The sequence below is a fragment of the Melanostigma gelatinosum genome (assembly GCF_949748355.1).
Source record: "Melanostigma gelatinosum genome assembly, chromosome: 12".
NCBI classification, from domain to species: Eukaryota; Metazoa; Chordata; class Actinopteri; order Perciformes; family Zoarcidae; genus Melanostigma; species Melanostigma gelatinosum.
This window is the reverse complement of record NC_136645.1, coordinates 18,003,314-18,025,294: the sequence shown is the minus strand read 5'-3', so window position 1 is coordinate 18,025,294 and position 21,981 is coordinate 18,003,314. Positions and strand designations below refer to the sequence as shown.

Here is a 21,981-nt window from a genome sequence, read left to right as displayed (position 1 = left end):
GATGGGATAGACGTGCAAACTGTTATGGTTTGAGTAACAAAGATTGAAAAAAGATTTCCCTTGATGTTGCTGAGATAGTTACTATCTCACAACCCTCTCAAGCTAATATGAAAGATCACTATGAAGGTTACTGTGTCGTATAAAACACTTACCGAGTTCTATGTAACCACACTGCTGTTTGAGTTATCTAAAGCCGTTTTAAAAGGTGTATTAGGAAGAAAAGTAAGGCGTCAAAACACTGTAATGGCTGAATGACTGACATTCGGAGCGGAGCAGTTTGTCGATGATGTAAGCAGTAAATGGAGCAGTGGGCTTAGTCACTTCAAACCCATCAATCTTTTCGTTCCCTGTGTGGTTATAGACGTAACCCTGTCCTGCAGCGAGAGATCAATGAGGTTTTACTTACGGATCCCTGCTACACTTTAACATTCCCACAGCTTCACTCGTCTCAAAATATCTTAAGATTGGCTCTCTGCTCTTTATGTGGTATTTTAACACGGATATTTGCTGAATCATTTCAGCCGAAAGTCACTGTTGCCTCAGTCAAATGATGGCTGGAGAAAAATAGAAGTGGAACCTTTATGATTTTCTTTCCCCCCGGAGTAGTCTCAAAAGAACCCCTGACCGTGGTGATTTATTTACAGCCGGCGGAACAGGAAGCGGAATGCGTCTCCCTCTCCTCGCGCACTAGAGGAGGGCCTCTTCCCTCCCCCAGCACTCGTTAGATGAAGAATAAGCTGCCCCGGATCACCTTCCAGTCCCTCACCCCTTCCAAGATATACTTCACAAAAACAACACGCCTTCATCTTAATGGCTCCCTCCGCCGGCATGCAAAGACTGGGTGGACTCAATGTGATCGACAGAGTGTCAGCTTGGCCCTTACACATGGCCGCAGGCCAGACATATGGGCCTCCCGCCAGCCCGGCGCTGTCGTGCTGCTAACTATAGCGCGACTGACACCATGGTCTGCGTTCCAGCTGTTACCTCACAACAAACCGGGCCGCTCTTAATTAGCCATCAGGATAAGAAGAGCCGATGGCAGATTTGGGTGTCATGCCGTACCACCTGCACTCGTATCACAAATCACTTTGTCTTGTTTAAGTAATGATATTATGCTTCTTAACATGGGGGGGGGGATGTTTCGGCCCCAGGCTGCTGAATAGCAACAGACCGTCATTGTATATAGGAGGTCAGACAGAATAGCTGCGAGGCCTCACTGACACACACCTGGTGTCCGACACGAGCGTTCTAGTCTCGTCCGAGTGCTTGTACAGTAGAAAGCCTCTATTTTGTGTTCTAATAGATGGACTGTGTCACTGACAGCCACAGCATTTTAAAGTGTCATAAGTTCAACCTGTTATTTACATCGTACACTTATTCAATTCAAATTTTGAACACAATGGATCGATAGTTATTTTTCAACACGGACAGCAACGACAACAAAAGACAGGAGGTGATTAACTATTTACACTGAAACGATGTCATTAACCATGAGCACGCTGTGTGTGCGCTGGCTGTGCACTGACATGGCTGGTGTGTGCAGCCGACGGTGTTAACTACTAATTAACAACTAATCGTTAAACCTGTCCGGTTCCAATTTAGAATTCTCACACTTTGTCTAAAAACCTCTGAAACAAGTTGGTATAAAGAGACTGAAAGGTGTGTGTCAGCGTTAGTCTCACGCCTCTGCTTCACCACGTTCTGAGCACAGGCCTTATCCTTCATTAGTCTCCTCGAGTAGACAACATCATTGGGGGTTGTTTCCATATTTTGAGCTCAATGTGTGTCTCAACTGTTAATACTTGAATGATCCCCTTGTTGTTTTAGAATATAATCATTGTGTCAGCATACAACTCTTATGATTCTTAGAAATTCTCCTCCTTCTGTTCGTAAGAGGGTTCTGTTAGTTGTCTAATAATAATGATGAGGATGACGTTTTCTCTCCTCAGAGTGCCGCCTGGCTCTGCTCTTCGACCTGACTCAGAACAGTGCCAGTGTTCTCCGCCAATCGAACCTCGACATGTCCAAGAGGTAACCGCTCTATCGAGTGAAGCTCAAACTCAGTTTGTCAAAAATCCTCTGCACTAACCTTTCTATTAAGTAATGACATTGAGTTCCTGTATTGACAAGAACACAGTACAGCTGTTGTTTCAAGAGCGGCTTCAACCACAGCTGCTCTCCCCCGAGCACATCTGTCCTCTGTCTCCATCACCAGCCGCCGCGACTGTTCCTCACAAGGCGGCCGGAGGAACACGGAGTTCTGCTGCTGCCTCTCGTTTGTCAGAAGCTTCGGGGAGACCGTCGCACATTGAGAGAAAATGTATTTATTTTTCCCTTCGTGACGGGAATCAGTTAGCCAGGCAGAAGCAGAAGGGTTTACCACGAGGCAAAGCATCATGGGAATACAGTAAAGAAGGAAAAAATAGAATTAAAGTAGTTTTAATGACATTATTTTCATATGATGTATGAAAATATCCCAAATGAACACTGCAAGCGGCTACTTGATTACTATGAAGGGATTGTTTTAACAGCAGTTGATCACTATAAGCTGTTAACACTGTGTTTCTCTTCCGTCCAGTGCAGCACAGCTGGACCTGGAGAAACCCCTGGAGACCGCTCTGCTGCTGAGTTTGTGTGGTGTCGGCTGTATTGTCCTCCACCAGTGGCACAGCAGCCTTCAGCAGAACACACGCACGATGCTCAATGTGCTCGACAGTAGGTTCTGGACAATACGTTTGCCTTTTCTACATTTCCCACCACGTACGATCCACCTCATACATTGTAATTTACAGGTGTGTGTGTGTGTGTGTGTCCACGTGTTCATGCAGATTTACTGAGGGTCAGGCAGACCTCTGGCCAGACCGTCCACGCCCTGAGGAGAGGGGACGGTGAGGTCACAGGATCACATGACACTGTTCATCCCACTCGCGTCCTCATTTAGCCTCACGTTGGCATTTCTGTTTCCTGTAACTATGTCCAAGTGTTCCTCTGTGTGTGAGGCTCTGGGCTCTTTGTGAATTCAGATAAGCTTCAGATATAGTCATGGCTTCCTCTGGCTTGTTCTCTGCAGATCAAGTGCTCCGCAGTGACTCGGAGGGAGACGATGCTCGCCACAAAACCACTCTGGCACCAGCAGCCTTCAACTGCATCGTCTATGGCCTCCCGAACTTAATTGTTGCCTAATACGCTGTATATCCTCACTGATATTTCACAGTTCAAGATCATTTCTGAATATCAGCCGGCTTTGCAAATATGAACTAAAGCTACTGTAACATGAGGGGGGGGGGGGGGTAGATATTTCATTGAAGGTGATCCATGACCTCTACGTTTTCCATCGTCAAAGTTTTTAATATTGTTGTTACTGTACACAGCAGACGTCAGGTGCAACGTGCTCTGTGCTGTGGGAGAGGGTAGCTCACAGAGGTTCCCCTCACCCTGTATGTATCCTATTCATTACATGACCAACGTTACTGCTCATATCGCTCTGACAAGTTGTACACTCGGGATCAGATAACAACAACATTGACCTGTGTAAACAACTCAGGACGGATATAGTCTCTTTCCAAGTATGGTATTTGAACTTGTTATTCTTTTCTTTGTTGCATTTCCTTTGACGACCCAGGAAATGTTAGCGAAGGCATAAATCCACGTTATATGTCTCCTTGCAGATTAAGCCATCCAAATGGTGATCATGTCAGGCACAGCCACTGTGCTGCAGCAGTTTATCAGTGGGCTGAAGAATCGAAATGAAGACACCAGAGCAAAATCTGCCAAAGAGCTGCAGCACTATGTGACCACAGAACTCCGAGAGGTAAACATGGATGTAATAGAAACCTGCCACTAGGATAGGATTACAATATACTGTTGTTGCCCACAGCTGACTGATCAGCTGTTTACACTGATTCATTGTGGATATGAAGACTTTTTAGACACCTAGTTTTCTTTTTTTTTCTTTCATTGTACAAGTCATCAGTTATGCTTTTTCAACACACATTTTTTGTGCCTTCCACAGTTAAGTCAAGATGAAGCCACTACATTCTACGATGAGTTAAACCACCACATATTTGAGCTGGTATCCAGCTCTGATGTGAATGAAAAGAAAGGAGGGATTCTCGCCATCGGTAAGCCGTAAACTTCGACATGCCAGATTAACTTCATTCAATTTAACTTTTGATTTACCAACGATCTGGTGGAATTGTCCAGAGATAAGTGACTGTCCTGCATGTATGTCACATGAAGATGTGCAATACAGCACACAGTATGTGTGAAACAGCATATTACTGAGACTCAATCCTGTGTTCCAGTGAGTCTGATTGGAGTGGAGGGAGGCAATGCCACCAGAATCAGCCGCTTTGCCAATTACCTGCGCAACCTGCTCCCGTCCAGCGACCCTGTGGTGATGGAGATGGCCTCTAAAGCCATGGGCCACCTGTCTATGGCAGGGGACACCTTCACTGCAGAGTATGTGGAGTTTGAGGTGAAGAGGGCCCTGGAGTGGCTGGGAGCAGACAGAAATGAGGGCCGACGCCATGCTGCAGTAAGTGATTCACAGACGGCAAGGGCTGTGTTGTTTGTTGTTGAAATAAAGCCACTTCTTGGTGGTGTTTACAGTATGTGTGGTGGAGATGAGGGCTGAGGACAGTTTCACTCAAAATTGTCCCATTGACCCGTTTTTACTTTGTAAAGCAGCACAAAGCTAGAGTACTTTTATTTTAGTGGCACAGTTTCCTCCGGACACATTCATCTCTCACGCTCTCTTTACCACATCGTCCCTGAGTTGATGGTGAATGGACACATCATTTTAGCAACCAAATATAACATTGTTATGACAACACATTTAAGATGATGACGGAACAGTACACACACAATTTATTTCCAGTAGCACTTTTTTTTTTTAATTCTAAGGGTTGATATTAATTGCCGAGTGATGTCTCAAAGCACAATATTTACACATATTTTACACTGGAAAGACCCAAGAACGGCAATCAATGCCCAGCTGTGAAATGCTTTCCTGTCCTCTCCAGGTGTTGGTGTTGAGGGAGCTGGCTGTGAGCGCGCCCACCTTCTTCTTTCAGCAAGTGCAGCCCTTCTTTGACAACATCTTCTACGCAGTGTGGGACCCCAAGCAGGCCATCCGGGAAGGGGCTGTCTCTGCACTGCAAGCCTCTCTCATCCTCCCACCACAAGGAGACTGTGTACCGTGGTCCTACGCCCAAAATCCCTGTATTCACTGAAGGAGATCCTAGGGAGTTTGCTCGGCTTAAGGTTGCCCTGGAGAACCTGCTGCCTGAGGATGCTACAGAGCGCTTTAATTATCAGATCCTGGTGGACCACCTGAAGTATGAGGAGGCACTGCTCATAGCGGACTCCTACAACAACTCGTTGCAGCCCTACACTGACACGATGGCTAGCCTCATTGAAAACTATGGCCAGCCGCACCAGTTAGCTCTCAGAAAAATCGCTGACCTGATGGATGCCCCGAACATCGCACGTGGAGACACCTGTGGGTTCAAGCAGTTTGCACTGCGATTGAGAGCACTAGTTGGTATGTGAGATCAGCTTGGGGACAGTGGACATACTGAGCTTCACTGTGGGTCACATGTGACACGGCTGTTGTCCAAGCTGCCTCAGGATATGCGGGCTGAGTTCAAGAGGTTCCTGTACCCCATGCGTGTTACCATCCCCAACCTCTTCCACTTTTCAGACTGGCTCGACTATGAGCTGAAGATTCAAGAGACTGTGTACGTTTCACTGTACAGAGAGGATAAGAACAAATCAGGACCACGGCCAGAGAATTACCGCGACAGGAGCAAGAGTGGCAGGAGCACCAGCATACTGCCACTACTGCTTAAACACGCAGCACATTCTCGACCAGTGTGTAAGCTTTGCACAGCTGACAGTGGAACAAAAAACAGCCTGGATCAAGATCAACAAAAGATGCTGGAGATGCGGCCGCTCGCACCAGGCTGCACAGTGCCGCCTGAAGTTTACATGTCAGAAGTGTAAGGGGAAGCATCTGCAAGTTCTGCACGATGTGAATATAAAACCTGCAGCTGAGAATACGTCCTGCCTTGTCAGCACAACCAATGACGTACTGTACTTGGACAGACGGTCCGGGTGCAGCCAAGTCCTACTCAAAGTGAGTAAGGTGTTGCTGCGCAATGGTGAGCACACACAATTGCTTGTTTGACTATTGTCAATAAACCTCTCAAAAGGAACATCTTGTCTGGAGTGCATTCTGATCGATGCCCCCTGGTGGCCACACCTTTTAATGAACCACAGTAAAAATATACAGTCCTTTCCCAGTCAATACAACAACCTATTTAGGCCAACAGTATGTACCTGACAGTACTCTTCTTCCTCTACCTTGGTTTGTTGCAAAGTAAAAACACAAATGTACCTTGAAGTTATTTTCTATGTCGTTCCTTATTTTGTTATCATCTGTGCCTCGCCAGTGTTGGTAAGTTCTATATGATCATTTTGAAATAAACTACAGCAGTGTTATAAAAAATTATAATAATTCATTAATTTATTATTCATTAATGTCAGATCTTGTTCCCTTGGACCTACATGTATGTATCATTACGTTCTGCACTGGTTAACAATCAGTAAAGATTTCAATTATTTATGATTTAGTTTGAATTAAATTGGGAAGAATTATGCTGCACGTTGGGGCCATAATCTAAAGCTTTCCCCATTTTAGTTATATCAACATGTAATATTATGATTATCAATACGTAACAGTACTAACAGTAATGCCTTTGAGTCAAATGAAAATCAAAGACATTAAATTATAATTTCACAATATTTATTGTATATTAATTGTCATACATAGTCAGATTATCAGAAATATTTTGACATTGTTTCAAATAAAAATACATATTTAGAAAGTTTGTCATACATTGATTTTTATTGTGCTGCTCTATAAATAAACAGTATACATACAACACAACAATGTAAAGGTCGTATAGTTGAGTTCAAAGTATTCATCTCTTGTGTTTGTGTCTCACAGGGCAGGACTCCTCTGTGCTATTGGCTCACTCGTGGGGCAGCTGAGAGTGGACGTCATCCAACCATCATCCCAGGAAGACCCAGACCCACCACAGACCACTGAACCACTCTCAGCACCCCAGAGAGTCAGAGACCCAGCGGGTACGGTGACGTCATCCTGCCGCCCCCCCCCCCCCCCCCCAACCCGCTCCTCCACCCACTGCCTGCAATTGAAATATTGTTAATAGTGTTGATGTTGATGGAAGTAGAAGTGTTGTTGATGGACTGCGGATGGGAAGAAAGTGTTCGTGTGGCGTGAGGTCTTGGTCCTGATGGACCGCAGACTGCATGAGTTAAGGTGAGAGCACCTTGGACGAGAATGTCCAGTAATTCCACAGAAGTTAACTGAAAAGTTGGAAGTAAGTCCGCTGGAGTTGTTCCCCTGATGTTTATGAACTCCTCTCTGGTGAAAGAGCTCTGGGTATCGCAGCATAAAACTGAATTAAAAACAAAACAATGCGCACCAACACGATTATCATTATCAGAAATATTTTGACATTGTTTCTAATACCCAGCGGGGACCCAGCGGGTACGTCACCGTACCCGCTGGGTCTCTGACTCTCTGGGGTGCTGAGAGTGGTTCAGTGGTCTGTGGTGGGTCTGGGTCTTCCTGGGATGATGGTTGGATGACGTCCACTCAGCAGCACGAGTGAGCCAATAGCACAGAGGAGTCCTGCCCTGTGAGACCCAAACACAAGAGATGAATACTTTGAACTCAACTATACGACCTTTACATTGTTGTGTCGACCTCCATGTCCTCGTCCTCCATGTCGTCGACCTCCATGTCCTCGTCCTCCATGTCGTCGACCTCCATGTCCTCGTCCTCCATGTCGTCGACCTCCATGTCCTCGTCCTCCATGTCGTCGACCTCCATGTCCTCGTCCTCCATGTCGTTGACCTCGATGTCCTCTTCCTCCTCCTTAGCTGGGACCAAAACGTCACCGGTCCTCTGCCTCTTCACACTTACCTGCTCCATGCGCTCCTCTTCCCTGCGCCTCTTGGTGGACTCTTCTGACCTCTGGGGGACCAGGGGCGGAGCCTCTTCAGGACGTTCCACACCAAAAAGGAGGGAATGCACAGAATAAATACATACTACACATACTACAAATACAACACATACTACACCTGCTCCGTTGTCAGAGGAGTAGGGGAGGATGCTGTAGCCCACTGGTGGAGGAAGTGCCATGATGTCGTTCACAGAAGCTGAGAGGGAAAAATTCAAACTGTAAGGATTTCTCATAACATGAAATATTTCTGGATTACATTGAAGAATAATCAAAGATTTAATTAGAAAAGAATGATGACCGCACTACACGTGTCACCAAGTCACCAACACAGAAGAGGCTGTTTTAATATTTGAACAATAATATCAAACATAGTGCAGCTCTGCCTCTGTTAGTTTGAACACATAACACAACTATATTAATAATGATAAAAATAATATAACTGTAATATAACTCTTACTCTGCACTGTGTGTTATGATAATAATTGTTACATACAATATGTGTACATAATTGTTAAACTCCATACATCAGCTGGTGTTTTGCCAGGGATTGACATGAGAAGAGTTTAACAAAACATCCAGCAGGTGGTATAAGCAAAGCTCTCTACGTTGTACTGTACTTAACTCTCAGTGAAGAATCAATGCTAACAATTTGATATTCAAGGAGGGATTTGGTAATCCTTAAATTATTATGGTGGCACCAAACATACCAAGCTAAATTACGAAAAGTGCAAACGGACAAAATCTATTCTGAATCCAAAGTGACAGGTCAGACATGCTACTGGTTCACACGACAGGAGTTTGGTGAGGGTATATTACCCCATCACACTACATCGGACACGGGGAGAACACTCACGCTGACTAGCACATGTGCCACAACAGCGGCAGGTCCAGCAATCCGGTGCCAGATAATAGATATGATCCAAACAAACCTGCGCGTGAATGATAGCATAAAGACTCTGTCCTAATGTAGGAGGTTAGAGGAAATCCCAACATTTTACACAGTTAGTTCATTATTTTACAACTGTATGATTGTAAATACTATATTTCAATATATCCCTCCTATAAGCAAAGCTCTCTACGTTGTACTGTACTTAACTCTCAGTGAAGAATCAATGCTAACAATTTGATATTCAAGGAGGGATTTGGTAATCCATAAATTATTATGGTGGCACCAAACATACCAAGCTAAATTACGAAAAGTGCAAACGGACAAAATCTATTCTGAATCCAAAGTGACAGGTCAGACATGCTACTGGTTCACACGACAGGAGTTTGGTGAGGGTATATTACCCCATCACACTACATCGGACACGGGGAGAACACTCACGCTGACTAGCACATGTGCCACAACAGCGGCAGGTCCAGCAATCCGGTGCCAGATAATAGATATGATCCAAACAAACCTGCGCGTGAATGATAGCATAAAGACTCTGTCCTAATGTAGGAGGTGAGAGGAAATCCCAACATTTTACACAGTTAGTTCATTATTTTACAACTGTATGATTGTAAATACTATATTTCAATATATCCCTCCTATAAGCAAAGCTCTCTACGTTGTACTGTACTTAACTCTCAGTGAAGAATCAATGCTAAAAATTTGATATTCAAGGAGGGATTTGGTAATCCATAAATTATTATGGTGGCACCAAACATACCAAGCTAAATTACGAAAAGTGCAAACGGACAAAATCTATTCTGAATCCAAAGTGACAGGTCAGACATGCTACTGGTTCACACGACAGGAGTTTGGTGAGGGTATATTACCCCATCACACTACATCGGACACGGGGAGAACACTCACGCTGACTAGCACATGTGCCACAACAGCGGCAGGTCCAGCAATCCGGTGCCAGATAATAGATATGATCCAAACAAACCTGCGCGTGAATGATAGCATAAAGACTCTGTCCTAATGTAGGAGGTGAGAGGAAATCCCAACATTTTACACAGTTAGTTCATTATTTTACAACTGTATGATTGTAAATACTATATTTCAATATATCCCTCCTATAAGCAAAGCTCTCTACGTTGTACTGTACTTAACTCTCAGTGAAGAATCAATGCTAAAAATTTGATATTCAAGGAGGGATTTGGTAATCCATAAATTATTATGGTGGCACCAAACATACCAAGCTAAATTACGAAAAGTGCAAACGGACAAAATCTATTCTGAATCCAAAGTGACAGGTCAGACATGCTACTGGTTCACACGACAGGAGTTTGGTGAGGGTATATTACCCCATCACACTACATCGGACACGGGGAGAACACTCACGCTGACTAGCACATGTGCCACAACAGCGGCAGGTCCAGCAATCCGGTGCCAGATAATAGATATGATCCAAACAAACCTGCGCGTGAATGATAGCATAAAGACTCTGTCCTAATGTAGGAGGTTAGAGGAAATCCCAACATTTTACACAGTTAGTTCATTATTTTACAACTGTATGATTGTAAATACTATATTTCAATATATCCCTCCTATAAGCAAAGCTCTCTACGTTGTACTGTACTTAACTCTCAGTGAAGAATCAATGCTAACAATTTGATATTCAAGGAGGGATTTGGTAATCCATAAATTATTATGGTGGCACCAAACATACCAAGCTAAATTACGAAAAGTGCAAACGGACAAAATCTATTCTGAATCCAAAGTGACAGGTCAGACATGCTACTGGTTCACACGACAGGAGTTTGGTGAGGGTATATTACCCCATCACACTACATCGGACACGGGGAGAACACTCACGCTGACTAGCACATGTGCCACAACAGCGGCAGGTCCAGCAATCCGGTGCCAGATAATAGATATGATCCAAACAAACCTGCGCGTGAATGATAGCATAAAGACTCTGTCCTAATGTAGGAGGTTAGAGGAAATCCCAACATTTTACACAGTTAGTTCATTATTTTACAACTGTATGATTGTAAATACTATATTTCAATATATCCCTCCTATACGGTCAAACGGAAATTAAGGAGCTTTTATTGCATCATTTGGAGTTGTTGAAGCGTGATATCTTATTGTGAAGGACAAAACTACGGTCCCGGATGTGTTGACAGCATTGATGGTGGTATTTTGCGACCCTGTTACATGAGAATATCCCCAAAAAACCAGCGGATAGAAGTCCGTACGGATTAGGTCATTAGCAGTGCACGGCTAATTCGGTTAGCATCGTTTTAACGACTCTGGTAAAGGCAAAGCTAACTGTAATAATTACAACAATATTTCGTTTGAAAGGTACGAAGTTTAACTTCAGTTTAACACCATTAAATCAACTGAAAACATTACACGATCATTTTTATCAACATTTTAAGTGAATTGTATTGAAACATGAGCTAAAAACTGTCCGGTTTGGGGTACAACTCCGTTAGAGAAATAGTTTCAAAGGATCAGATGTTTGTTCAATAACAGGGTCGCATCGTGTCCTGGTTTGATGACGTAGGCTACGGCCAGACGCTCGCCTCTCGTTCCATATGGTTACCATGGTGCACAACTTCAGCATTTATTGAAAGTGTTCTATTTTCAGAAATATACATTTTAATGTTAAAATAGGAAGATTTGATGCCTTCAAACCAAAATAACTGTGTTTAATTAAACATCTAGCTACATTATTGTGAACACCTTCCACAGATGTCCCGCAACATTTAAGACATTCTGCCACTCGAATAATCAGTTTACACGAGCGTCTGTTTCCGACAGGCCTGATAATATAGTGTCAACTGTTCACCTTTCACTGATTTCTAAACGGAGAATGCTTTAAATGCTTTGAAGGGGGTGAATCAAAAGAAAAATGCTAAAATAAATGTAAAAGGTAACTTACCCGCAGAGGGATGGGCTATCTCTCACAGCACACTCCCAGCAGGTGCTTCTCCTTCAGCCGAAGATCTTTCGTGCTTCTGTTGTCCACGAGAGTATAGCGATCCAGTAGTTTCTCCAACAAGTTTTGTATCAAGTAGCTTTTCAAACAAAAGTCAAGAAGTTAAAAACTCAAAGAGTCGGCTCTCCACGGTATGTCCAAGAGGTGTTTACGCTCAGGTCCAAGTGCAGAGTGAGCGATCAGAACGTTCTGAGGCCTCAAGTAACCTCGGGTGGGTCCGTTTCCATGGCATTCAGTGACGCGTGCGTGAGTGAGTGCGTGCGTGTGATTAGCCAAGACAGAAAGAGAGACATATTAATTATTTTATCTAATATATAATATATTTTTTATTTGATTTATACTAGTTATTTGTATTTGACTTACCATTCAGTACAGCTATGAGTTGTAAACATTACACAACCAGTCTCTGCTTATTCTAATACAACAAATCTGTATTGGAAACGAAATTGAGAGAGAGAGAGAGAGATTAAGTAAATATATATACATATACATATATTTATTTATTTCTCAAATTAATCTTTCTAGTAGAGACAAGAGCCTGGATTGCAATAAGGCAGAGGACAGTTAACAAAAACAACAGCAGCAAAACGTGTTTATTAACTTGCAGTAACACATATGCACATACTTTATATTTTTTTGCTTGCAAGGCAGTCACCCTGCCCTGCAGGATTATTTTCTCCAAAATTGTCCAAATCACATTGAGTCAATTATGAAAAGAGAAACACGTATCAATAATATTCACACAAGGATGCAAACTTTTACTGAAAACTGTACTTTACTCAAGGACATATGCGCTACATGCGTTCAGCTCTGCGCAGGCCACTCGACGCAACACAGCGCTTGTGAAGTTTTCCGCACGTACCCTGCTGCAGACGGCCCAGCCTAACTTAGCGATGCGATACCTAGCTAACATTTCTCTGCACTAGCTAGGTAGTCGTACAATGAGAGATATTCTGCAAGAGCCGAATATAAATTGACCGACACATATAAGAGAAACACGTAAGTGGTTCAAAGCGACGTTGCTATCTTGCTAACACTTTGCTACAATAGATAGCTTAACCGTAGCCATGGCTAACGTTAGCTAAACAAAAGCAGCATGATACACTCATGAGGCTCTGTGTTAGCCTGTAACCTACGTGACATAACACAACGACACACTACTTAGACATGTCAGTGTTGTACTAACTCTTATTATTGTACAGGGTATACTTTTTCTAGTTTCGTGTAATGTCTGTTTGGTATGTTGAGTTAACCAGTAAGGTTTCTGAAGCTAACCAGACGCGTTAGCTTGCTGCAACGTCAGCTAACAACAACATTGACCTGTGTAAACAACTCAGGACGGATATAGTCTCTTTCCAAGTATGGTATTTGAACTTGTTATTCTTTTCTTTGTTGCATTTCCTTTGACGACCCAGGAAATGTTAGCGAAGGCATAAATCCACGTTATATGTCTCCTTGCAGATTAAGCCATCCAAATGGTGATCATGTCAGGCACAGCCACTGTGCTGCAGCAGTTTATCAGTGGGCTGAAGAATCGAAATGAAGACACCAGAGCAAAATCTGCCAAAGAGCTGCAGCACTATGTGACCACAGAACTCCGAGAGGTAAACATGGATGTAATAGAAACCTGCCACTAGGATAGGATTACAATATACTGTTGTTGCCCACAGCTGACTGATCAGCTGTTTACACTGATTCATTGTGGATATGAAGACTTTTTAGACACCTAGTTTTCTTTTTTTTTCTTTCATTGTACAAGTCATCAGTTATGCTTTTTCAACACACATTTTTTGTGCCTTCCACAGTTAAGTCAAGATGAAGCCACTACATTCTACGATGAGTTAAACCACCACATATTTGAGCTGGTATCCAGCTCTGATGTGAATGAAAAGAAAGGAGGGATTCTCGCCATCGGTAAGCCGTAAACTTCGACATGCCAGATTAACTTCATTCAATTTAACTTTTGATTTACCAACGATCTGGTGGAATTGTCCAGAGATAAGTGACTGTCCTGCATGTATGTCACATGAAGATGTGCAATACAGCACACAGTATGTGTGAAACAGCATATTACTGAGACTCAATCCTGTGTTCCAGTGAGTCTGATTGGAGTGGAGGGAGGCAATGCCACCAGAATCAGCCGCTTTGCCAATTACCTGCGCAACCTGCTCCCGTCCAGCGACCCTGTGGTGATGGAGATGGCCTCTAAAGCCATGGGCCACCTGTCTATGGCAGGGGACACCTTCACTGCAGAGTATGTGGAGTTTGAGGTGAAGAGGGCCCTGGAGTGGCTGGGAGCAGACAGAAATGAGGGCCGACGCCATGCTGCAGTAAGTGATTCACAGACGGCAAGGGCTGTGTTGTTTGTTGTTGAAATAAAGCCACTTCTTGGTGGTGTTTACAGTATGTGTGGTGGAGATGAGGGCTGAGGACAGTTTCACTCAAAATTGTCCCATTGACCCGTTTTTACTTTGTAAAGCAGCACAAAGCTAGAGTACTTTTATTTTAGTGGCACAGTTTCCTCCGGACACATTCATCTCTCACGCTCTCTTTACCACATCGTCCCTGAGTTGATGGTGAATGGACACATCATTTTAGCAACCAAATATAACATTGTTATGACAACACATTTAAGATGATGACGGAACAGTACACACACAATTTATTTCCAGTAGCACTTTTTTTTTTTTAATTCTAAGGGTTGATATTAATTGCCGAGTGATGTCTCAAAGCACAATATTTACACATATTTTACACTGGAAAGACCCAAGAACGGCAATCAATGCCCAGCTGTGAAATGCTTTCCTGTCCTCTCCAGGTGTTGGTGTTGAGGGAGCTGGCTGTGAGCGCGCCCACCTTCTTCTTTCAGCAAGTGCAGCCCTTCTTTGACAACATCTTCTACGCAGTGTGGGACCCCAAGCAGGCCATCCGGGAAGGGGCTGTCTCTGCACTGCAAGCCTCTCTCATCCTCCCACCACAAGGAGACTGTGTACCGTGGTCCTACGCCCAAAATCCCTGTATTCACTGAAGGAGATCCTAGGGAGTTTGCTCGGCTTAAGGTTGCCCTGGAGAACCTGCTGCCTGAGGATGCTACAGAGCGCTTTAATTATCAGATCCTGGTGGACCACCTGAAGTATGAGGAGGCACTGCTCATAGCGGACTCCTACAACAACTCGTTGCAGCCCTACACTGACACGATGGCTAGCCTCATTGAAAACTATGGCCAGCCGCACCAGTTAGCTCTCAGAAAAATCGCTGACCTGATGGATGCCCCGAACATCGCACGTGGAGACACCTGTGGGTTCAAGCAGTTTGCACTGCGATTGAGAGCACTAGTTGGTATGTGAGATCAGCTTGGGGACAGTGGACATACTGAGCTTCACTGTGGGTCACATGTGACACGGCTGTTGTCCAAGCTGCCTCAGGATATGCGGGCTGAGTTCAAGAGGTTCCTGTACCCCATGCGTGTTACCATCCCCAACCTCTTCCACTTTTCAGACTGGCTCGACTATGAGCTGAAGATTCAAGAGACTGTGTACGTTTCACTGTACAGAGAGGATAAGAACAAATCAGGACCACGGCCAGAGAATTACCGCGACAGGAGCAAGAGTGGCAGGAGCACCAGCATACTGCCACTACTGCTTAAACACGCAGCACATTCTCGACCAGTGTGTAAGCTTTGCACAGCTGACAGTGGAACAAAAAACAGCCTGGATCAAGATCAACAAAAGATGCTGGAGATGCGGCCGCTCGCACCAGGCTGCACAGTGCCGCCTGAAGTTTACATGTCAGAAGTGTAAGGGGAAGCATCTGCAAGTTCTGCACGATGTGAATATAAAACCTGCAGCTGAGAATACGTCCTGCCTTGTCAGCACAACCAATGACGTACTGTACTTGGACAGACGGTCCGGGTGCAGCCAAGTCCTACTCAAAGTGAGTAAGGTGTTGCTGCGCAATGGTGAGCACACACAATTGCTTGTTTGACTATTGTCAATAAACCTCTCAAAAGGAACATCTTGTCTGGAGTGCATTCTGATCGATGCCCCCTGGTGGCCACACCTTTTAATGAACCACAGTAAAAATATACAGTCCTTTCCCAGTCAATACAACAACCTATTTAGGCCAACAGTATGTACCTGACAGTACTCTTCTTCCTCTACCTTGGTTTGTTGCAAAGTAAAAACACAAATGTACCTTGAAGTTATTTTCTATGTCGTTCCTTATTTTGTTATCATCTGTGCCTCGCCAGTGTTGGTAAGTTCTATATGATCATTTTGAAATAAACTACAGCAGTGTTATAAAAAATTATAATAATTCATTAATTTATTATTCATTAATGTCAGATCTTGTTCCCTTGGACCTACATGTATGTATCATTACGTTCTGCACTGGTTAACAATCAGTAAAGATTTCAATTATTTATGATTTAGTTTGAATTAAATTGGGAAGAATTATGCTGCACGTTGGGGCCATAATCTAAAGCTTTCCCCATTTTAGTTATATCAACATGTAATATTATGATTATCAATACGTAACAGTACTAACAGTAATGCCTTTGAGTCAAATGAAAATCAAAGACATTAAATTATAATTTCACAATATTTATTGTATATTAATTGTCATACATAGTCAGATTATCAGAAATATTTTGACATTGTTTCAAATAAAAATACATATTTAGAAAGTTTGTCATACATTGATTTTTATTGTGCTGCTCTATAAATAAACAGTATACATACAACACAACAATGTAAAGGTCGTATAGTTGAGTTCAAAGTATTCATCTCTTGTGTTTGTGTCTCACAGGGCAGGACTCCTCTGTGCTATTGGCTCACTCGTGGGGCAGCTGAGAGTGGACGTCATCCAACCATCATCCCAGGAAGACCCAGACCCACCACAGACCACTGAACCACTCTCAGCACCCCAGAGAGTCAGAGACCCAGCGGGTACGGTGACGTCCTCCTGCCGCCCCCCCCCCCCCCCCCCCCCAACCCGCTCCTCCACCCACTGCCTGCAATTGAAATATTGTTAATAGTGTTGATGTTGATGGAAGTAGAAGTGTTGGAAGTGTTGTTGATGGAAGTAGAAGTGTTGTTGATGGACTGCGGATGGGAAGAAAGTGTTCGTGTGGCGTGAGGTCTTGGTCCTGATGGACCGCAGACTGCATGAGTTAAGGTGAGAGCACCTTGGACGAGAATGTCCAGTAATTCCACAGAAGTTAACTGAAAAGTTGGAAGTAAGTCCGCTGGAGTTGTTCCCCTGATGTTTATGAACTCCTCTCTGGTGAAAGAGCTCTGGGTATCGCAGCATAAAACTGAATTAAAAACAAAACAATGCGCACCAACACGTCGAGGCAGCCGTCCGCAGCGCAATCTTGATGTATAAAGAAGCGATACTTAAAAGCTCTGCTGCACGATGCTACCTATCGTCAACCCCGCCAGACGCGAGGGAAGGCGTCTGGTGTTTTATCAGTCCGAGTCTGACCTCTGGGGAACCAGGGGCGGAGCCTCTTCAGGACGTTCCACACCAAAAGGGAGGGAGCGCGGATGGCCAGTGGGAAAGGGAGGAGGAGTCGGCAAGCGGTAGAACCCATCCCAGAAACTGCTAGGTGGTAACCGCTGGGTGAGAGGGTCATCTTCATCCTCTTCTTCTTCCTCCTCCTGGTCAGCTGGGACCAAAACGTCACCGGTCCTCTGCCTCTTCACACTTACCTGCTCCGTGCGCTCCTCTTCCCTGCTCCTCTTGGTGGACTCTGCTGACCTCTGGGGGACCAGGGGCGGAGCCTCTTCAGGACGTTCCACACCTAAAGGGAGGGAGCGCGGATGGCCAGCGGGAAAGGGAGGAGGAGTCGGCAAGCGGTCGAACCCATCCCACGTTGTCCGCCATGCATGCACCGCCATGTTTCCACAGCAGGCCAGAACGGACAAACCAAACACGGGCTCTAGCGAGAACCTTTCACGTTTCAACGTTAGCTGAAGGTAGGGATGGGTAACCTGGAATTAAAAAGGGCCTCCTAACAGAGTTTGGATTGTGTGCGGCCCCTTTAAGAATTAGGATTTGGGAGTGACGCGGATATGAAAGCTAGTTTATCTGTCTTTCCTTTACAAGCAGGACAATTATTTCTCTCTCTTCATTTGAGAGAAGTTCATATTTGTGTTGTCAACGTTGTTGAAACGTGCTAAAATCTCATATCATGTCGGCATTTTCAAAAAACTCCATGCAACCGTTTGAAAACTGTAAAAAAAAACTTTAAAAAATAGAATAATTCTAAACTATGCATTGAAAACATGCTAATATCCCAAACTGCATCAACACATTAACATCTTGCAAAATAACTTTTTATTACAAACCTATAACATGTAAACTCGTTTGTTAAAATGATCGGTTAAGTTACGTGACATTCGTAGCTGACAAGCTAGCTAACGTAACCGGGAGCTTAAACATCACATGTTTGTTCATAGTAGTAGTAACTGACAAGCTAGCTAAGAGCTACCGTTAACGTCAGCTGACAAGCTAGCTAAGAGCTACCGCTAACGTTAGCTAGCTTGTCAGCTAACATTAGCGGTAGCTTAGCTAGCTTGTCAGCTCGTCTGCCTGCATCCGACCGTAGTTAGCCTTGGAAACTAACTTTGAATGCCTTCACTTTCAAACCTCAGAGGTTGACTAATATCTTACTGAGATTGTGACGATTTTACAGATGATTTATACTTCATATTATGTCCATAAACGCTCTGTAGAGTATTGTGTTTGATCAAGCCATACATTTTCAATGTAATATTATTCTTCAGACTATTTAGTCTATTCTATACATGTTCACACTCGTAGCTTAGGTCTTGTCTTCCAATTTATTTTAATATAATACATTGTTTCCTTTGAAACTGTATTACATGTTGACCTATTTTGCATGTGTCCAATATCAAACCATTAACAGCATACACTTATTTGAAATAAATATGTAATAATATAACACATTTAGGCTATTTGTACATCCAGCATTTGGTTATTTCATCATGTTTTCATTATCATTACAAAACTTGGGTTTCTCCAGCAGCTGGAATTGGTCCGGTGACATCATCTACATGATGGATGGTAGAATTCTTGGAAGTTTAAGAAATCACCAACTGAAGTAGAAGTAAAGAAGGAAAACTGAGGGAAAGTTGGTTCAACAACAGACAACCTTTATGTGGACACAAATAAACATTGAGACACGGGTAACCTTAAAATAATTGACTCTTTGCTCCACAGAATCAGACAAAATGTTTCCGTTGCTTTTGACATGATGACATTTTAAATGAACACTGTGGCTCATCTTGCGCAATTATTGTACACAAGTACATGGAAATAGTCCACTGGTTATTTTGGTGGGGTTAGGGTTAGGTTAGGTTAGGACGGCCAGTTACGCTATTGTTCGCGCTAAATTACCCCATTTAAAACTGCAGTGTTACAGGTGTGTGAAAGGTGTTACGTCGGTCAACAAGAATTTCAAAACTGCTTGAATATTAGAAAAGCAATACGTCCGTACGTTTCATTTTACCGTCACTGTAAATATGCCACATATTAGTGTCTTTAATGAACAACTAACCCTGTGTCGAAAGTAAAATGCTGAACAGAGCCACCATCCGTGTTTGTAGTTAGGGAGCGTTACCAAGCAACCCAAGAACGGATGAGACTACGGTAAACGAAGAGGACCAAAAAGGCTTGTTTGTATTGATTGACTACTAACTTGAGTTCAAACAACTCACTGTAGTCTCTAAATTCAAATGAAATAGACTTATTTTTACATCTCTCTCACTCTCTCGCTCTCCCCCCCACTCTCTGACTCACATAAAGCACCTCTTTAGGCTCCTGGTCCCAACGCTTCTTAACTTCAAAGTGCATCACTAGAAATCAGGCCACTCAGTGTGCAAAAATAATTTACTTGGTCAAACCAAATACTGTTACTGATGTGATGGGAGAAAATCGTGAGGCAAGGCAAACTACAGTGGCACTCCCTGCCATGGACTCGGAGTTCCTAGTTAGAGGGTTAATTGACAGAAAGATGTATTACCTGCCAGAATTTCAAAGCAGCATAGATGGCTCCTCAGTGGCCCTCAAGCAAAGTTGTTGAGCAATTCTTTGTGGAACCTGTCTAAATATACACAGGACTAAAGATCACCAGATCATCTGCATACATGATGTGATTAACCAGAGTATTTCCAATCATGCACCAGTATTACAGGCTGTCAGTTGCTTGGACAGATCATCAACATACAGATTAAACAGAACTTGTCTGACACCATTGCTAACCCCAAATGGGGCTGACACACTTTTACCCCATTTTACTTGCATACTCTGGTGCGCATACCAGTAAGCCAGAATTCTCACAATGTATGTGGGGACACCTCTTTGGCTCAGTTTAAAAAATAATTTACTATGATTAACACGATCAAAAGCTTTGGAGGCATCAATAAAACACATAAGAAGTGATGAGTTTTGACCTCTGTATTTGTTTACAATTTCCTTTAAGGCATATATACACAAGTCAGTGCCATGTTTGGCTTTGAAGCCCAACTGGTGATCTGTGGAGGTGATGAAGTCCTGTATTCTGTCCAGCAGAATTCTTTCTAGGACTTTTGACAGGACGCTGGCCAAAGCAATGGGCCTGTAATTCTCTAGGCTACATACTTTACCAGCTTTGTTTTTAATGACTGGCACTAAGAGAACAGACAGCATTGAGTCTGGTAACAAGCCGTGAACCATGAAGCCAGTAAAACAAATAGCGAGGAGAGGAGCTAACCTCGGACTAGCATATTTAAGGTGTTCAGCAGTAATATGGTCTAAACCACTTGATTTGCCTTCAGACAGTTTATTGATAGCTTGGTGCACCTCATATGATGTAATTGCCATTGACTCATTACTCTCAGAACTGTCCACGCTATACAAATCGCTTTAAATATATAATATATTATTATTTACTGGAAGAGTCACTTGACCTACTTCATGGTTACGTGACAATAGCTGACAAGCTAGCTAACAAGCTAATGTTAGCAGGAGCTCGTCTGCTTGCATCCGACGGTAGCTTGGAAAGGAACTTTTAATGCCTTCACGTTCAAACCTCAGAGGTTGACCAATATCTTACTGAGATTGTGACGATTATGTCCATTAACGGACCAACAGGAGCTCAAGTAGACAGGTTGTGAACCTGAAATATCACTTTAAGTCCGGTAACATTACAAACGTTGAGATTAATTACACGGATAAACTACATTTGAGTATTTTGCTCCTTTTGTTTTGTGGTGTGAAATAAAACTAACTCTACATTTTGTTTTGTTACAGGGAGCCAGGAGCTGAGGGGGGAGAACGACGGCCTCTTCACCGGAGACAAACATTCAGCAACCGTAGCTTGGAATTAAGACATCAGTCCATTTGTAATATCTCCATTCTTGTACTTAAAGCTACAATGAAATTAGCTCTCATACTATATAAAGCCTTTACTAATAGGACAACCAGTAGAGAGGACAATACACTTCTGATGTGTTATTGTTGCTGTCACACAGATGACCGTTGTGACTGTCACCTTTTTCTTTTATTTATTTAAACCCACAATAAGACATCCATGTAAATGATTTCTATATGAATTTGTGTGTATTCTGCTGTGTAAAATGTGTCAATCTTCTAAGTTTGCATCCTTGTGTGAATATTATTGATAAATGTTTCTCTTTTCATCATTTACTGAATGTGATTTGGACAATTTTGGAGAAAATAATCCTTCAGGGGAGGGTGACTGCCTTGTAAGCAGAAAAAGGGACAACTTATAGAAAGAATATAAAGTATGTGCATATGTGTTACTGCAAGTTAATAAACACGTTTGCTGATATTTGTTTTGCTGCTGCTGTTTTTGTTAACTGTCCTCTGCCTTAGGATTGCAAGTATCCAGGCTCTTTTCTCTACTAGAAAGATTCATTGAGAAATAAATAAATGTATATATATATTTACTTAATCTCTCTCTCTCAATTTCCAATACAGATTTGTTGTATTAGAATAAGCAGAGACAACTAGCTGTA

The 21,981-nt window shown here is 43.1% G+C and overlaps 2 protein-coding genes and 1 long non-coding RNA gene across 7 annotated transcripts; all 3 read left to right on the top strand.

Annotated features, from left to right (window-relative positions):
- Nucleotides 1-2,646: 2,646 nt before the first annotated feature.
- On the top strand, nt 2,647-3,188 carry LOC306786051. Its single transcript, XR_013772460.1, has 3 exons — nt 2,647-2,715; nt 2,829-2,888; nt 3,071-3,188. It is a non-coding gene; the product is annotated as an uncharacterized lncRNA (long non-coding RNA).
- Nucleotides 3,189-3,445: 257 nt separating this feature from the next.
- On the top strand, nt 3,446-7,153 carry LOC306786046 (serine/threonine-protein kinase mTOR-like). Of its 3 annotated transcripts, none has more exons than XR_013772458.1 (6): nt 3,446-3,566; nt 3,669-3,811; nt 4,013-4,121; nt 4,305-4,537; nt 5,025-6,139; nt 7,013-7,153. XR_013772458.1 is itself a non-coding variant. In XM_079280673.1 (5 exons), the coding sequence occupies exons 2-5, from the start codon at nt 3,683-3,685 to the stop codon at nt 5,232-5,234; spliced, it is 681 nt and encodes a 226-aa protein (XP_079136799.1). In that variant the 5' UTR covers nt 3,446-3,566; nt 3,669-3,682; the 3' UTR covers nt 5,235-6,708. The 3 variants fall into 3 exon arrangements, 1 of the variants encoding a protein (XP_079136799.1); XR_013772459.1 differs by having other exon boundaries at nt 5,025-6,164; nt 7,013-7,129; XM_079280673.1 differs by lacking the exon at nt 7,013-7,153 and having other exon boundaries at nt 5,025-6,708.
- Nucleotides 7,154-12,819: 5,666 nt separating this feature from the next.
- On the top strand, nt 12,820-21,773 carry LOC306785485 (serine/threonine-protein kinase mTOR-like). Of its 3 annotated transcripts, none has more exons than XR_013772415.1 (7): nt 12,820-12,937; nt 13,400-13,542; nt 13,744-13,852; nt 14,036-14,268; nt 14,757-15,871; nt 16,745-16,884; nt 21,254-21,773. XR_013772415.1 is itself a non-coding variant. In XM_079279890.1 (5 exons), exons 2-5 carry the CDS (start codon nt 13,414-13,416, stop codon nt 14,964-14,966), a joined length of 681 nt encoding a protein of 226 aa, XP_079136016.1. In that variant the 5' UTR covers nt 12,820-12,937; nt 13,400-13,413; the 3' UTR covers nt 14,967-16,440. The 3 variants fall into 3 exon arrangements, 1 of the variants encoding a protein (XP_079136016.1); XR_013772416.1 differs by having other exon boundaries at nt 14,757-15,896; XM_079279890.1 differs by lacking the exons at nt 16,745-16,884; nt 21,254-21,773 and having other exon boundaries at nt 14,757-16,440.
- Nucleotides 21,774-21,981: the final 208 nt, after the last annotated feature.

What these genes read in the sequence shown, in the direction of transcription:
- LOC306786046 (XM_079280673.1), top strand. Translation starts at nt 3,683, where the DNA reads ATGGTGATCATGTCAGGCACAGCCACTGTGCTGCAGCAGTTTATCAGT. An exon ending in AGGAGGGATTCTCGCCATCG is followed by an intron (nt 4,122 to 4,304) that starts GTAAGCCGTAAA and finishes CCTGTGTTCCAG; the next exon opens with TGAGTCTGATTGGAGTGGAG. An exon ending in AGGGCCGACGCCATGCTGCA is followed by an intron (nt 4,538 to 5,024) that starts GTAAGTGATTCA and finishes TGTCCTCTCCAG; the next exon opens with GTGTTGGTGTTGAGGGAGCT.
- LOC306785485 (XM_079279890.1), top strand. Translation starts at nt 13,414, where the DNA reads ATGGTGATCATGTCAGGCACAGCCACTGTGCTGCAGCAGTTTATCAGT. An exon ending in TGACCACAGAACTCCGAGAG is followed by an intron (nt 13,543 to 13,743) that starts GTAAACATGGAT and finishes TGCCTTCCACAG; the next exon opens with TTAAGTCAAGATGAAGCCAC. An exon ending in AGGAGGGATTCTCGCCATCG is followed by an intron (nt 13,853 to 14,035) that starts GTAAGCCGTAAA and finishes CCTGTGTTCCAG; the next exon opens with TGAGTCTGATTGGAGTGGAG.